General features: G+C 41.5%; 1 protein-coding gene across 1 annotated transcript; it reads left to right on the forward strand.

Annotated features, from left to right (window-relative positions):
• Positions 1-2,827: 2,827 nt before the first annotated feature.
• On the forward strand, positions 2,828-3,823 carry LOC142503268 (olfactory receptor class A-like protein 1). The gene has a single exon (XM_075615430.1). The coding sequence runs from the start codon at positions 2,828-2,830 to the stop codon at positions 3,821-3,823; it is 996 nt and encodes a 331-aa protein (XP_075471545.1).
• The last annotated feature ends 15,052 nt before the right edge of the window (positions 3,824-18,875 follow it).

Here is an 18,875-nt window from a genome sequence, read left to right on the forward strand (position 1 = left end):
CACTGGGCCCGTGACACTTGTCCTGGCTGTCCCCCCCCTATTGGTGGCCCTGCTGACTACATCTCTAACTTGATGGGCCTAGCAGGCTTAATTAATTGTTGATCAAAATACCTAACTAAATGAATCTTTGTTATAAGACTTAAGGTCAAAATTTTGAATTTGACAGATAAATTACAAATCTAATTGGGAGGAGTGCAGAATTCTTGTATTTGTAATTCCTTACTTACAAATTACAGTCACATGTTGCTTTGTTCATGCAAGTTCACCCACTGATTAATATATTTGTACAGCATGGTAAAATTATTAATTTTGACTACAATAGTTGTTAAAGTGACACAATTGTAATAATTGTTACAGAGGGCCTCATGCAGAGAGCATAGAATTTGAAAAATGGCGAATTTCATAAAAAGTAGCTTTTTTGGAGAGTTTTATTCTCCATATGCAGAAAAGTGCGAATTCTGCTATGTTTAACATGGATGCGTGTGGCGAGTTTAAATTGGCGAGATGCGCGCTTCAGAAACGTGTAAAAACAAATTTGCGCCTTTTTTTTCCCCTTTACTATAGGCGGCGAGCGCCAAATTGCCATCTTTTCCTGGCGCGGCAAAAATGCGAGAATCGCGCCTTTTTTTGGCGCGAACAGCCGCTACATGCCGTTCGCACCTCTCTGCATTCGGAGAGTTTTAAAAATGGCGAGATTGAGGTTCTCGCCAGCCGCGAGGCGAGTTTTAGCAATAGAATAACCAAAATGGCGCGTTTTTCGTAACTCGCCATTTTCTACCGGTTTCTGCGCGAAATTGAACAAAAAATGGCGAATTTCGAAATAACGATGCTCTCTGCATAAGGCCCAGAATCGGTCATTTGTAGCTCATTTTAACAATAATGATCAAACTTTCAGACATTAGCACAATAGATAGAAAGAGGGCTTACTGTAGACCCATAAATCTGATTCAAGTCTAATTCAATTAAAGCTACAATTATGCAATTTGTTCAAATGTATCTATGATTTAATGATAAAAAATGTTTTAATTATTTGGACAATATGCACTGAATGGAAAGTAGTGAAGCTAAAGAGTGTTAAAAAGACAGAATATTATTCTAGCAAGTGGTAAGAGAATCTTTCTGTTACAATGTTGATCATATTAATTGCTTGTCTAATTAATCTCCTGGGGCATGACTTTAGGGGGAAAAGGAAGTATAAATACAGGGACATTTCACAACTACAGTTATTTAATAATCCAATTGCAAAACGCAAACCAGACTTTAAAGGTAAGAATAAAATACAATGACCTTGAATGCTTACAGACCGCTTTATAACATTAGTTACCAATGATAGAAGTGGGACCCAGTAACATATGTGTGACGGTTCTGTATGAGAGGGCAGGAGGTGTCAGAATTTTTTATTCGCCAACAAACACTTTAGGAAAACTGGATTTAAATTTCAAACTTAAAACATTAATTGTTTGATCATAGAGTTAGGGAAAGGCAGTCCGGGAATCACACAGAAATAAGAGGATGATACTGTATAATGCAATATCAGGAATAAGGTGATGGGGACTATAGAACAAGGTGGACATAGTGGAAGGAAAGCGTATTTATGCTCCAGCCTTCCTGTCCTCAGGCTATGTGATCAGAAAGAGAACAGAGGGATAGAGTAGGTTGTAGAGTGACTTTTACTGTGACATGGCAATGGCAAACAGAAAGGGGAATCCATCATTCCCACTGTTTAAAAGCTGTTGACTAATGATATCATGCTAACACAACCACCATTGATTGTGATAGCTGGATATCTGAACTGTTTCCACTAACAGATATACAATGATATTGTAGCCAATTACATCTTTTTACATATCATTAAGATATAAAGCTCTTCGGATCACAGAATAGTTTCTCCATGTATTTATGTCAATGTCTCTTTCTTTAATACTTGTATTTTTATAATTCACCTGGAATGTAATTTGACTTTCAACATTACACATCGAAGCACTCATGATAAGTGCTGAATAAAAATATAATAATAATAAAGTGTGCATTGTATATAATGAACTAAATACACACAACACTTAGGTAATTGCATAATTGCATTTGCAGCCTTTAAAAACGGAACACTTCCAAAACTAATGCTTTGGCTTCTTAGAACCAATGGTTACTTAACACCAAACTATTACATCATTTGTGGTTAATAATCTTTCTTTGTAGGTTACAACATACAGAATCCAACAACACAATATCAAATACATTTTATGGTGTGTGGTGGGATTGATTGTACATATTTGTTAGAATTTACAGGGCCATAATATAAAAGGGCAGATTGATTAATGACATAAAACAGCACCAATCTTTTTCATGTATGTATGTATGTATGTATGTATGTATGTATGTATGTATGTATATCTTTGGTTATATAGCGCCATCCATGTACATACTAGTACTTCACAGCAGTAATAACGTGACATAATAATATAACACAGTGCAAAAAAGCACTGCAGACATGAATGTAACAATAGGAAAGGGAGTCCCTGCCCCAAAGAGCTAGACATTTTTACCCATTAAGCCATGGGACTTTAATAAATGGCCCACATGATCTCTGCAGTGTTTCAGAGTCTAATATCTATGGAAGCTGAGAGAAGCTGTAGACACATGTATGAAACATGGAAAAGACTGGAAGCTAAATAGTTGGACTGGAAGAATTTAAAAGCAGAATAATCCCTTACTGTGCTGTGCATAAGGGACACAATCCTTGTGTTTGCATAATGTGTTGTACATGTATATTACCTGCAGTTTATTGTTTCTCCTTTCAGATTTCGGACACTAACATTACACCAGTGTCATGGAGATCAGTCTTCTTTTCAAAGCCCTTGGCTTCATCCTCCTGCTAGTGTTAGGAATTCCTGGAAATGTCTTTATTCTACTGAAATTTACCTATATCAAGTTTATAGAAAAAAAAATAATTCCAGCCAACATCATCCTGATGATCCTAGCACTAGCAAATCTTCTTGTGGTTCTCTCCCGTATCATGCCCCAAACTCTAGATGCTTTAGGAGTGGAGAATTTACTGGAAGACATAGAGTGTAAACTTGTCCTTCTCACCTACAGAGTGAGTAGAGCCATGTCTATCTGTCTCACCACTTTGCTTAGCTGTCACCAATGCATGCTCATCGCTCCATCAACTAGATATTGGATTTACTTCAAGACAATGATAACTCAGAATGTATTTTTAATTGTTATATTGCTCTTGGGCATGAATATGTCATTATACTCTTCCAGTATTTTGTTTGCACGGAAAAGAACAAATTCTACAACCTCACCATACACACTACACTTGGTGTACTGTGATGTTGACTTTTTGACCTATGTCTCTTACTTAATATATGGAATGGCATCCATAATAAGAGAGGTCTTTGTTGTGGGGTTGATGACCCTATCCAGCAGCTACATGGTGTCTGTGTTGCACCGGCATGGGAAATCCATGAAAGGCATTCGCAGCTCCGACAGGGGTCAAAGTAAGACAGTTGAATACAAGGCCGCCAGAGCAGTCATCTTGCTGGTATCACTGTATGTAGTTTTGTTTGGCATAGATAACTCCATGTGGATCTATTCCTTGTCGCTGTCCTATGTGAGTCTTATAATGAATGAAACTCGGATATTTCTTGCTGCCTCTTTCTCTGCCCTGAGTCCTATTGTTATCATTGCCACAAACCCCAAACTACACCGGTGGGTGAATAATCAATGTAAGAAGCTGACAGAGTTGCAAAAAGGAGATACACAAAAGAGGGTTATTGTCAACTGTGTTAGTCAAACCCTGATAAATAACATGTCTTCATAGATACACATTTACCTAAAAACAGATGTACAGTAAGTACCAACTTCTTTATAATTAGGATTTAACTAGAAGATTTTAGTGGAAATCTGAAAGGCTGAATTACAGATGCGACCGCCTTCATCCTAAGGCAGCCGTAGCCGAGCGGCTCTGATACCCACGGCCTGACGCGGTCTGTTTTCTTTTTATCCGGAGCGGTTTTTGATATGTTAATGGTCGGATTTTTAGCGCTGTCTGCAATACTGCAATACCGTCTAAAAACTCAGGTGGGCGTTCGCGAGCTGTTGTCTTAAAAGTCCAATAGCAATTCAACCTACAGTACAGCCGTACATTTTCTGCAAGTCTGTGTGTGCGCGTGCAGTAATTGTAAATTTAAAGATATATACCGTATTATAAAAATATAACGCTGCGTCTTATTCGAATATAAAATTATCAATTTCTTCAGTATACAGTATGTATTATTTACTTTTACTTCTTTTCATACTGTTTATTTTATGTGTATGCGTGTACTGTACAGTATGTCTCATTTAAACATTGTTGAAATGCATAGGCGTGTTACAGTATCACATTTCGGCGCATTAAACATTATGATGTCGTTTTGAAAATATTTATTTGAACTGATAATCCATCATACAGCGCTCTCCCCCTTGTCCCCGCACACACACAAGGCTAAAGTATTTCAAATTCTTATCTACAGTACACCTCTCCCACACCATTCCTTGGAATAGATGGCTTTCTGGCTTTAATCTTCCCGAACCTGTCATCACATTCCTGCGCTTGCGTGTATAACTTCCCATTCAATTAGAAGTTCAAGTTTGAAAAAAAGGTTTTTTTTGGTTCTTTTTTTTCCGTTTCTCGTCATGTGCTGTGCCTACATAACAATTCTTGATATTCTGATCATCAATCAGTACTGTAGCTTTTTAATTCTACACTAGTCATGCACATGCTTTAGGACGTGGGTGGCATACTGTGATTTTTATTTGGGGGTGTGGGGATCAAAACATTATGATGACATGTTTAAAATATTTATTTGAACTACAGGTAATCCATCATACAGCTTCCCTCCCTCCCCCCCCCCGCACACACACAAGGCTCAAGGATTTTAACTTCTTATCAACACCTCTCACAAACCATGAGAATGACTCATGCATCCGCTCCCCAAACCCCAAAGCCATTCTTTAAAATATTTGAGGCTTTGTTTACAGTAACGCATGCGCATGTGTGATAATCCCTTCTCGAATTTAATATTTTAATCTGATTAGCCCTTCTTGGTAACCACAGTAACTAGTGTAGACCTGTGAGAGTTTGAGGCTTTGCTGAGCTGTGTTATCTCCCCCGTTGACTCACGCGTGATATCAGATAACCTTCAACTCCTCTCAGTCACCAACGCGGTGAAAAGCCAACGCTTCAGCACAGGAGTTTACAACAGGCCTCTGCGTGGAGAGTAGCAGCAGACCTTAGGAACTCAGGAACACAGGCCTTAGCATGGAAAGTAGCAGTACTGACCTCTGCGTGGAGAGTAACAGCAGGCCTCAGGAGACATGGGAACACATTCCTCTGCATGGACAGTAGCAGCAGGTCTCAGGATACTCAGGAACTACTAATGAGAACTAGAGAGAATCAGGGTATCTGTGGCTGAGAAACAGGTTATCTGTGGCTGTGGAACAGGGTATCTGTGGCTGTGCAACAGGGTATCTATGGCTGTGGAGCAGGGGGAGGTAGAGTCCAGAGCACAAGGTCACAATAGAAATGCTTCCTGGAGGACATCCAGCCTCCTTAAAGGCATAGTGCCAGTAACAGAAGAGTGCACCAAATACTACGTTCAAAGTAAGGGTTCTATAGTTGAATGCTTTGGCCAAAGTATTGTAAGCCTGCTACCACATCAAGGTCCTACACAACCCTCATGGTAAACTAACCTCACTAGTAAATGAGTGACTGTCCCAGTCTTCCGGAATCCAAAGGAGATGAGTAAAGGTCCCAAGGAAGTCCAGGCAGGAACAGCATGCGAAGGTAGAACTTGCATGAACCAGCACAGGTAGCAAATTACTTGATAGCAATGAGAGTCAGAGTGAGGCTTACTTCCTGTTAGGAGGAAGAGGGCTGGAATTGTCAGAAAGCAAGATGGCGACGCTTGCTTCAGAATACTTAAAGACACAGGATCATGACTCGCAGCTAGAGGGTGGCGATCAGAAATTAAACAGGTAAGGAAGGCGTGGGGCAGGGGGCGTGTTCCGCGCATCATAACAGTACCCCCCTCTTCAGGATCCAACTCCGAGCGATCCAGCAGACTAAGGGTCAGAGATGCATAGGAAGATAGACTCACAGCTAGAGGGCAGCGCCCGCCACACAGAGAATCAACAGGGAATCTTGACTCACAGCTAGAGGGCGGCGCATGCCATACAGAGAGACATCAGAGAATCTTGACTCACAGCTAGAGGGCGGTGCACGCCATACAGAGAGACATCAGGGAATCTAGGCACACAGGTAGAGAATATGCCTCAAGGGGGCGTGAAACTTTACTTGCAGCTGGAGGGCGGCGCACGCCATCACGTTTACGCGCCACGCGTGGGAAAATGCACAATGCGACCAGGGGTGGCCGGGCTCCGTGGTACGAGTGGGGAACCGCGGGTGCGTGCATGCTCTATAAGGAGAGCGGGAACTGAGATGCGGCAGGTAAGGAGGGAGCACGCCGCAGGGGGCGTGTTCCCCGATTCCTTACAGTATCCCCCTCTTCAGGATCGAACTCCGAGCGATCCCTACTAGACTAGGGGGGAATTTGGGATCTCCCAACGTTAAAGGGGTACAGGAACAGGAGAGAAGGCAGGGCCACCTCTGGGGGTCCGTTTGTTCGTCCGAGCATAATGTTATGCTTGTGCTCCTACACACAAGCTGAGAGAAAGGAAGGGACCCGATAGCGAGGTGGGGAAACCGCAGGAGAGTCGAAAGCGAGTGAGTTGCCGCGCAGCTGGGGATCAGCTTATTTCAGGGGCTCAAATGTAATTAGACAAATTAACACAATCATAAATAAAAAGTTCATTTTTAATACTTTGTCGAGAATCCTTTGCAGGCAATGACTGCTTGAAGTCTGGAACGCATGGACATCACCAAACGCTGTGTTTCGTCCTTTGTGATGTTTTGCCAGGCCTTTACTGCAGCTGTCTTCAGTTGTTGTTTGTTCGTGGGTCTTTCTGCATTAAGTTTTGTCTTCAGCAAGTGAAATGCATGCTCGATCTAGTTGAGATCAGGTGATTGACTCGGCCATTGCAGAATATTCCACTTATTTGCCTTAAAAAAACTCCTGGGTTGCTTTCACGGTATGTTTTGGGTCATTGTCCATCTGTAAAGTGAAGCGCCATCCAATAATCTTCAAGGTAGTGGCGTTCCCTTCAATCGGGCTGCAGAGACTCTTTTGGATAGCAATTGGAGCATTTTTTAGGATTTGTATATTTTTTATATTATATATTTTTCCTGGACTTTTCATCTGTTATTTTTATATTTATATGTTTGTGTATTGTTTATACTATTTTTCTCCACCTTGTATAGTATAGGGTTTTTTTCATCATTTTTATTCATTTAGTGGTTTAGGTTGGCGCCATGTTTTCTGTTTGTTATGTTTTATATATATATACATATATATATATATATATATATATATATATATATATATATATATATATATATATATATATATGTAACGGATTTTATGGCCTAGCCTGACCCACCCATTCTCACCTTGGCCCCTGTGGTCTAACCAGTCCCCATTACAGTGTAGTGTCTGGTGGTGCACCTGTTGGCAACAGGACTCCTGAGTCTCCCGCATGATGTTGTGTGGGGAATGCCAACCCAGACAGGCAGCTGAGGTTGTGTGCTTGAGTCCTACCTAGATCCAGTGCAGCGCCTCCACCTCATCAGGATCCCAGCGTCCGCTTGTGGATGGTCCTGGTGAGGAACTCCTCTGTGGTGCACTTCTCTGTGTAATCACTCCACACTTACACACCAGGGTATGATTTAACAAGATCATCTTTATTGCTTTGCGGTGGGCCAACTGCCCCTCACAGCGGTTGTACTCAGCCGCTCATGATTACCGCACTTCCCTTTGAAAGGTGTCCTTTCCCAAATTGGTGGATTCCCTATCTCCCCTTAGAGAGATATTCCCTGTGCCAGGTCCCTGGTCACAGTCTTATGAGCTGCATTCTCCCAAGTCTGTACTCAGACTAGCTCCTTACTCCAACTACCAACTGAATTTCTCTCATAACCTCTGAACTCACTCTGAATTAACTAACTTTTGAGCAGTGCTGTGCCTTATGTATCCTCTGGGGGCTGGCACAACTCTGACATCAATAATCATGGATTCAGAACATGTGACCACTCCCATCCATACATAGGGCACCTCACCAGGGTGTGAGGGCAAACCTCCATAATTACTGCTGGCATGCCCATAACTTACCAGGCCTTACTGTCAGCAGGAGAGATGACTGTAATCCATTTTACAGCATGGTTACATATACACAAATACAAAAGGAAAAAAGATATGGCGCCACCCAAACCCACCAAACGTATAAAAATGCAAACAATGATGAAAATCTATGTTGTATGGGACTGATACACAAAAATATACAATAAAAAACAATATAATAAAAAAGTATATATAAAATGTGTATAATAAAATAATAAACAAATTGAAAAGATAATGTCCAGAATAGTGCAATACAAATCCAAATGTAACTCCACACGCAATCCAATAGAGTCTTTGCAGCCTGAATGTAAGGGAACACCACTTCCTTGAGGATATCTAAAAAAATAAACAAAAAACAGGCGCACTCATAGCATAGTAAAGTTTAACAAAATTTATGTGCAGTAGATAATCTAAAAAAACACACTCACAAACATAACGGGAATATAAGCAGTAATGAGTAATACTCAATCGCCAGCCAGAATGAAGAAACCAGGTTCTCCGATGAGATCGTACGGTATGGGGAAAATTCAGCAGCAGCTTCCACAGTATACTCCGTGTACCGGAGAAGGTAAGGAGCGCCGCCAATTCCAAGCCCCTCATCACTGCAGTGAGTCTCCGATCAAAAACCCGCGAGAACTCGATGACGTCACAGGATTCACCAGATAGGTAGTAGCAGCCCCCGCAGGGATAGCAAATAACTGGCTGATATAGGTATAAATTACCCAATGTATAAAGTCCCGTAAATGAGATAATAAGTATGTATTAAAACTGGACAATATCACGTCCGCAAAGCACTCTCTACGCGTTTCATCTCTAAAGACTTCGTCAGGGGCTACAAAAGACTAAGACTAAGACAATCCCTAATAATAGCACTCTAAATAAACCTCACTGTTGGTGTAATATATCTATATCTATATCATCTATATCTATATCATCTATATCTATATCATCTATATCTATATCTATATCTATATATAATACTGAGTTAAGTTATGGTGAGTAAAAAAAGTGACAAAAACCCTCCACAGGAAAGCAAATATGCAAATATAACTGTATGCTCATCTGCATGTCTTAGGCAGGTCTGCAACCCCGCCTTTCCCCATTATCACCCAGCATACAGCACTTCCACTGCAGCAAGGGATTCTGGGAAATGACATGCAAATGAGCACACAGTGTCACTTTTTGCCTCAATAAACATTTTTAACATGGTTGCAGACCTGCCTAAGACATGCAGATGAGCATACAGTTATATTTGCATATTTGCTTTCCTGTGGAGGGTTTTTGTCACTTTTTTTACTCACCATAACTTAACTCAGTATTATGGTTTAGCCTATCCCATAGCCTCTCTTGCATTCCCAGTAAAATCAACCCCACACTGATGAGACCCATCAAGGTCGAAACAGCTGTCTGTGGGTGGTTTTCTGGCTATGCACCTTAACCCTGGCTGTGCTCAAAGCTGTGACCATGCAGCAAGCTTAAGCCTATAGGGAACCATGTTAAAAATGGTTATTGAGGCAAAAAGTGACACTGTGTGCTCATTTGCATGTCATTTCCCAGAATCCCTTGCTGCAGTGGAAGTGCTGGGTGATAATGGTGAAAGGCGGTGCAAATATAACTGTATGCTCATCTGCATGTCTTAGGCAGGTCTGCAACCCCGCCTTTCCCCATTATCACCCAGCATACAGCACTTCCACTGCAGCAAGGGATTCTGGGAAATGACATGCAAATGAGCACACAGTGTCACTTTTTGCCTCAATAACCATTTTTAACATGGTTCCCTATAGGCTTAAGCTTGCTGCATGGTCACAGCTTTGAGCACAGCCAGGGTTAAGGTGCATAGCCAGAAAACCACCCACAGACAGCTGTTTCGACTTTTTTTTTTTTTTTTTTTTTTTAAATGTTTTATTCACATCACATATATTTACAAACAGAAAATGAGAACTTTTCCAAAAGATAATAAATCACATAATTACATTTCTTCAAAAACACATACTGTAAATACATTACTTTCTTTACAAAAAAGGTCAGAATTTATCTTGTCATTCCACAGCTTTTCCTTCTAAACACACAACAACAAAACCACTTGTCCACACCTTCAACTAACACCACCTAGATTCTCATATTCTCCCTATATATACTATTCTCATTACATTTTCTTTCTCTTTTTCCTCTTCATTTCTTTACATAATGTTATACCTCTATTCCTTTTCTAAACCTCCTTTCTTTATTTTTGCTTTCTTTTTCTGTTTTTTCTGCTTTTCCTGCTTTTTAACATACACCCATTCCATTATTTCCTCCCCATTTACAATCCCCACAAACTCCAAAACTTTTTCCACCTCTTCCCCTGAACAAAACTCTTCTCTCCTCCTCTCCTCTTCTTTTGCTTTACAGGATGCTGCGTCTACCTCTGCTGCATGTCTAATTATCCAATCGTCCTCACAGTCTTCCTCCACTAACTTTTCCCTTTCCACAGAAAGACCCTTCTTACTTCCCCTCTCAACCTCTACCTCCTCCTCTACTCTAGGCTGACATTCTTCATTCTCTTTATAATCACACAGAAAGTCACAAAATAACCTCTCCTCTGTTGTAAGCTGATATACTTCCTTCTCTTCAGACTCACACAATATTTCACTCACAAACTCCAAAAATTTTCCCGCCTCTCCTTCTTTTCCCTTTCCATCCTCACTGACATAACCTCTGAGCTGACCTTTCTCACTATTCTGCACCTGTACATTAGTCTTTTCCGGACTCTGTCTCGTCATTTGTCTAGCACGATTACCCACAATTGATGACATCGTACTTGTCCTTTTTGCGCACCAAATCTCACTCTTCTTTAAACACTTTCTCGCCAAATGTCCAGACTCATAGCAAAAGTCACATTTCTTTTGTACTCTGCATTTTGCAGCCACGTGACCCTCTTTACCACAGTTGTGACACACCATTCCCACCTCCCCACATCTCTCTTCCAAATGTCCATATTGTTGACAGTTCTTACATCTCTTGGGTTGGCCCCAATATTCCAAAAAGCCTTTTTTCCCACCCACCTTGAAAACAGCAGGGGGGAGCCTCACTCCCCCTGCACATGCTGGGTCCGGTCTTAGACGTACGTGAAATTCCCGCTTGCCATTAAATATCCCATAGCAATTCAAAAGTTCTTCACCATCTCTTACAGTTGCACAATAATGTCTCAAAAACAAGGCTATCTCCTCCTTCTTCACAAAAGGATCATACATGTGCACAATTATGCTTCTTTCCTCCAAAAAAAACTTGGGATAACACTGATCCCCTTCATCCTCTGGTCACTCGCGTTTTTCTTGCATCTCTCATATGCACTCAAGCAGTCCTCCTCCTTGCGGAAGGTCACATCAAAGATTCCCTCTTCCTGGAAGTCCTGCAGACAGTAGACTTGTGCAATCTTCATCTCCACCAGGTCAATCAAGATCTCCTCCACGATATACTGGAGTCTCACCCGGGCTCTCTCCACCTCAACCACCAGGAATCTGATGGTCTGCTTTCGGTTCTCCATCGCCGCCGTCTTTGTCCTTGTCATCCTGAGCTTCGGTGCGACGCCCTAATAGCAGCAGGGGGGTTAAGCCTATTATGGCGATCCCCCCAGGCAAAGGCGTCGGCCCGTCACTCTTTCTCTCCTGCTCACGTGCTTGTCCGCTCCTGACCGCCCCCTGCACTCAAGCTGTCATGCTCCGTTGTCCGACCGTCAAGGATCTGGTGCGGCACCCCAAAAGCAGCGAGGGGGTTTAGTCCATCAGGACGATCCCCCAAGGCCAAGGCGCCGGCCCTTCACCATCTCTCTCTCTCCTTGTTTGCTCTTGATCATCTCCCGCTGCCTGAGATGGCGTACCCCCCTAATAGCAGCATGAGTCTTAAGTCCCTTCCGGAACGATGACTCAAGGCCAAGGGGGCACAGTCTCAGCTACACAGCTGTTTCAACCTTGATGGGTCTCATCAGTGTGGGGTTGATTTTACTGGGATTGCAAGAGAGGCTATGGGATAGGCTAAACCATAATACTGAGTTAAGTTATAGTGAGTAAAAAAAGTGACAAAAACCCTCCACAGGAAAGCAAATATGCAAATATAACTGTATGCTCATCTGCATGTCTTAGGCAGGTCTGCAACCCCGCCTTTCCCCATTATCACCCAGCATACAGCACTTCCACTGCAGCAAGGGATTCTGGGAAATGACATGCAAATGAGCACACAGTGTCACTTTTTGCCTCAATAACCATTTTATATATATATATATATATATATATATATATATATATATATATATATATATATATATATATGACAGACACACACACACAAAAAGGGAAGTTGCTCACACTATATATAAGCCAGACCCATAAATAAATAGAAATACCCTGATTGGAGTAACCAGGATAGTCTATAATACAATAACTCAGGGAAACTGGTGGTGCTAAGGGATGCAGATAATATAGAACTCACAAAAGACTAAGACAATACCTAATAATAGCACTCTAAATAAGCCTCAGAATAAACCACCAAATAAGAACCAAAGACTTGGGGCTCTATGCACAAAGCGCCGAAAAGTTTTTTATCGCCAAAAAATGCCTTTGGTATTCAGTAAGCGCCGATAATTTGGCCAAATCGGCATTTTTTGTCCCCGATAAAAAATTATCGGCAGCCAAGCCACTTTTCGGCACCTTTCGGCACTTTTTTAATTCGGCTGTATTCTAGTAGGCAAGATCCTGTTTTCGGTGCTGATCTGAGCTGATAGGCAGTCCCGAAAAGCCATTTTTACGGCAAATCGTCCCGCCAACTCAAAGTTGGCGGGTCAGTGGGAGACGCATTGGCAAGGGCGACACTTAGAAAAAATAAGGCCTTTTTCCTGTCTGTGATTGATGTCGGGGGTCTCCGGAGCTGATACCAGCACCGGAGCCCCCCCGGCAGGCATCCGAGGCAGGAAAAATGCATGTAAAGCCCACTTCATTATCTTAGCGGATAACCGCTAAGGCAATGAAGGGGTTAACCCACCGTGCCAGCTTTATAGTGGGTAGCGGGGATGGGTGAAGGGGGTACTTGGCCCTTGTTGTTTGTTTAGGGCTTGCGGGGCAGTTGCGGGTGCACTTAACCCCTTCACGACCGTAGCAGTTAATACCGCTACGGTCATGAAGGGGTTAAGTCCTCCCGCTACCCACCCGCAAGCCCTAAACAACCGCCGTTGGGGCTAATACCCCCTTCACCCACCCCCGCTACCCACAATAAAAAAAAATCACACAAAACAGCCCCACACTAAATAAATAAATATATCTAAATAAATTAATAAATAATTATAAATAATTATAAATATATATATATATATATATATATATATATATATATATATATATACAGTGTTCGACAAACCTATACATTTGCTCGCCCCTGGCGAGTGGATTTAACCCCAGGGCGAGTAAATATTGGCCCAAGCTGCACACGTTTGGTACTAGGTGGCGAGTAGATTTTTTTGTGTGGCGAGTAGATTTTTTGGTGATTTGTCAACCACTGTATATATATATATATATATATATATATATAGTACCCCAACAACCCCTATAACCCCTAACATACACATATATGCACATCAATGATACTATAGGCCGGCGGGGGCCCTCGGGTGTTACCTCCAGGCCTGCAGTACCAATTATGTGCCCCCCCCCAAATTAATGTAAAAAACACACATACTTATAAATAAATAACCCCCCCCCTTAACACATACAGTATAGTAATGGGCACAATGACTATTTTCCACAAATGGATAATAGTGAATGTGCCCATTTTAAATACATAAACACCAATCAATACATTAAATACATATAGCACTCACCCATGTCCGGCTGCCACGATGAAGGCCATCCTCATATTCATCCTGTTCATGTCCCCTCCGCTGCTGCAAAACAGACACAAGAATGAAAACATCCAATGTAATGTCCCCTAACCCCTTAATCAACATAGCGGTTATTAACCGCTACAGTCATTAAGGGGTTAACCCACCCTCACCTACCACTCGGGAGGCCTACATACCCTCCCACACTAACCCCCCACCCCGTGAGGCCTAACCACCCTCACCCACTACCCACAAAGGAATTCTAGCCCACATACCCTTGGGGCCAATAACCCCTCCCCCCACCCCCAGTACCCACAATCAAAACAATACACTGACCCACAGTAAACATCATTATATTTATTAAATACATTACCCACCCCCTCTGCCCCCCCCATAAATACTTGATTTATCCTTTTACATACAGGGTTCATACCCCAGCCCCACGCGAGTCACCGGCGGGCTGGCGGGTCACCTGACAGACCTACAGGGTACCAGCAACTTGTTTCACACAGGTTCTGGAGGCCTTTTGGTGGGTCCCGCCAAGTGCCATGGCCCCCAGGTGGTCTCATTGGGGTCACCGTGGGCCACAATTGTGTCCCCACGGTAGGTCCGCGGATGTCTGGGAGCCCCGGGTCAGACCCACAGGTGTCTGCGGGGCCTCGGGTGGTTCTCATGGGGGTATGGGGAACTCACAAGTGCTCACTACGGGTCCGCGGTGCACCCACGGATGTGGGACCACCGCTTCATCCCCGCACCTACGGGTCCGCGGTGCCCCCACGGATGTGGGACCACCGTTTCTTCCCCGCAGACTACGGGTCCACAGTGCCCCCACAGATGTGGGACCACCGCTTCATCCCCGCAGGTGTCACCCGTGGAACCACCAGCCTGATACCCGTGAGATACCCGTGAGATACCCGAGGAGACCGCAGGTCGTCTCCAGAGGTCTCACACAGAACCAAGAAACCAACCCTGAATGTAAAATAAATAAACCTGGCCTATACATTCAATACATAAATTACCCCCCCCCCCCAACACCTACAGTACAATAATGTGCAAAATAACTATTATCCAGATAGGGATAATAGATTATTTGCCCATTATTAAACACATTAACTAGCATATTAAAATAAATAAAGTACTACTGACCTCATCAATAAGAAACCCCCGTCGCCAGCAACATCCTTGTCTTTCGTTGCCCACAAAATACATAGCCAAAACATAGCCAATACATTGCAATTACATTCAGATATCAATTAACCCCTAAAACTCCTTATCGGATAATAACCGCAAAGGTAATTAAGGGGTTAAGCCACACTGGCCCGATACCCACCCTTCACCCATTCATTTGTACAGTGGCTTCATCATGCAACTATATATATATATGTATATATATATATATATATATATATATATATATATATATATATATATATGTATATATATATATATATATATATACATATATATATATATATATATATATATATATATATATATATATATATATATATATACATATATAAACATATACATGTTTGGATGTATTGGTATTTTGTTTGGAATATGTTATTGTTAACATTCATTTGCAGAATGTATATGGTGCATAGATTGTATGCATCATGTATACAATGTAAATGTAATGTTTTCAGTGGCATTTGAGGCTTTTAATTGGCATTTGAGGATTTTGATTGGAAGATCAGATTTTATTATTAAAGGAAATGGATTTTATGTAGTGTGTCTGTATGGAGAAGTGGTATTTTTAGTACAGCATGTTTTTGATAATCCTTCTACATTTATTTGTATATTGGTTCATCATATGTGTGTATGTATGTATGTACATACATATACACAGATATATATTTATATACAGATAATTATACAGATATATATATATATATATATATACACACACATACATACACACATATGATGAACCAATATACAAATAAATGTAGAAGGGTTATCAAAAACATGCTGTACTACAAATACCACTTCTCCATACAGACACACTACATAAAATCCATTTCCTTTAATAATAAAATCTGATCTTCCAATCAAAATCCTCAAATGCCAATTAAAAGCCTCAAATGCCACTGAAAACATTACATTTACATTGTATACATGATGCATACAATCTATGCACCATATACATTCTGCATATGAATGTTAACAATAACATATTCCAAACAAAATACCAATACATCCAAACATGTATACTATTTAAACCAAAACAGTAACCATTAATCAATTAGCATTCATTAATTAAATCCGTAAACAATTTACATTCCATCCCTAACAATTAAACAATTAACTAATTCAAGCGTTGAACAGAACAAGTTAGCCTCTGAAAAAATAAAAGTACCAACAAGAATACAATATACAAAAGCAAGCCTCACCCTGACCTAAAGTACACCATACAATAGCCAAAATTACATCTATCTAATTTAAAAATACATGACACACACATTTATGCATAGCAGCATATCCAAAATAATTTAAAACACAGCAAATCAAGCTTTTAAAACAACATAATTTCTTACCCTGTATGTATATATCGATCTAGACATACATACATACATACATACATACAGTGGCAAAGAAATGATACAGTATACCAAAAAATACAAAATACACATGTAAAAAAGCTTTAACAAAAAGGACAAGTTAAATAAAATAAATTTCTTTAGGTCACTTACCATTACTTGACCCACTCACCGACTCCCGTTGAACAGCTTACTCTCGAACCAATCCACCACGCACAGGAACCCATAAAATAAAAAAATATAAAAAAATAAACATTTAAATAAAAATCCAAAACAATCCACGGGTCTTCAATTTGTAATCCATCTTCATCTGTATTCTTCTTTCTTCTATCTGCGGCTCTCTTCTGGGGTCTTCTTATCTTCTACGGCCACGCCCTGGCCTTGTCTTCTGGAGGAGGTCCTTCCTCCTCGGCGTCTGCCTTCAAAATGAGACGACATAGGCTTTTAAAGGCCTATGACGTCACATTTTCGTCATTGTTCCCACGGGCCTGTTTGGCCCATGAAAACCATGTGTTTTGGCCGAGAAAAAAAAAATGATGACATAACTTAAAGGCAATGAAAGCACAGCCAATCAGAATGGCTTTGCTTCAATTGCCTTTAAGATGACGTCATTAAAAGAAACATGGCCGTCCTCACATGGTACGGTAGTCAATCAGAGCATGGGAAGTCTATCCCTACTCTGATTGGCTCTAGTACCATGTGACAGGCTTTCAATGACGTCACATCCGTTCTCCCCCAAGCCTCTGTCACTTGGTATACTAGAGCCAATCAGAGTTGCTCACACTATATATAACTAACGGCTAAGCCAGATCCATAAATAAATAGAAATACCCTGATTGGAGTAACCAGGATAGTCTACAATACAATTACTCAGGGAAACTGGTGGTGCTAAGGGATGTAGATAATATAGAACACACAAAAGACTAAAACAACCCTTAATAATAGCACTCTAATAAACCACAGAATAAACCATCAAATAAGAAACAAAGACTTGGGGGGTTATGCACTAAGCTCAAGGCTTTTGAGTCCGGATGAAAACAAAAAGCATGTCCGTTAAAAAGTGAAGCCGGAGACGCGATTCACTAAGGCCTTGATCCCATTTTCTAACGTACGGGCTCAAAACAGCCACAGTGTACGGGTTGCTTTTTTCCCCCTGTTAGCATTTTTAAACTTTACGTACGCTAGCTGATAGAAAAAAAGCCGCTTGTAACATTTGACAAATACACAAAAAACACAGCGCACAACGCTCATAGTGCATTAAAAGTATATTAAGACAGTAAATCAATAAGGTAATTATTGTGCGTACATCAATAAAAATCAAATAAGCATTTTGGGGTAAGTTACCCATCCACCAACACTGTGACCCGGATCAGATGTCATCAGCAGGGACCATGCACCAACACTGTGGACCGGATCAGTTGTCATCTACTGGGACTGGAGCTTGTGCGTGAGTCCCAGGTTTCGAATGGGTAAGTAGGGAGTCCTTTATCTGTCCCCGGTAAAAGTGAGCAGTGCTCAGCCACTTGTGGCTCACTGGGGAGCAGCCGTGTCCCGCGGATCCTCACGACGGCTGGTCTCTCTCCTTCTGTCCACCGCTTCAGCACTTCCGGGTAGTGACGTCACTACAACTCGCATCACGTCACAGTCCTTCTCCGGTGGCCGGATCAGTATTAATAACGGGGCAGAGAGTCAAATAGCACACTTCCAACGCGTTTCGAAACTTAACTAACGATCATTGTTTTTATCGCATCGTCCTTACTCCGGGAGATAGAAGAGGGTATTGGGGTGTAGTTCCCAATTTTTACAGTATGTTTGATCATGGCAACTTCAAAAGGAGAAAGGTCGGTTTAATCCATATAAAATTCGTCAATCCCAATACAGCAATGTGCCAGCGCCTGCACCGGCATCGGCTTACAATAACGGTCTGACCGTCAGTGACAACCTGGTAAACGGCAATCCTTGCTATCTGGCCGTGCCAGATTACCCGTAAGAATTCCAGCCTGAGCCTGATTTCCAACCAGATTACACGTACTGTACCTGTACCAGTATGCTTACCAACTTGATTACCAGCTTCGTCAGTTGTCAACTATAGGTGTAGCAGGCCAGCTGTCACCTGTCAACTATAATGCAGAATACAGGAGTGACAGTGGCTTATCTCCACCCATTTGGCAAAGTTTATAATGAATGCAAATATAATGTACTATAGTATAC

Source organism: Ascaphus truei, chromosome 9 (genome assembly GCF_040206685.1).
Source record: "Ascaphus truei isolate aAscTru1 chromosome 9, aAscTru1.hap1, whole genome shotgun sequence".
NCBI lineage: Eukaryota > Metazoa > Chordata > Amphibia > Anura > Ascaphidae > Ascaphus > Ascaphus truei.

What these genes read in the sequence shown, in the direction of transcription:
- LOC142503268 (XM_075615430.1), top strand. Translation starts at nt 2,828, where the DNA reads ATGGAGATCAGTCTTCTTTTCAAAGCCCTTGGCTTCATCCTCCTGCTA.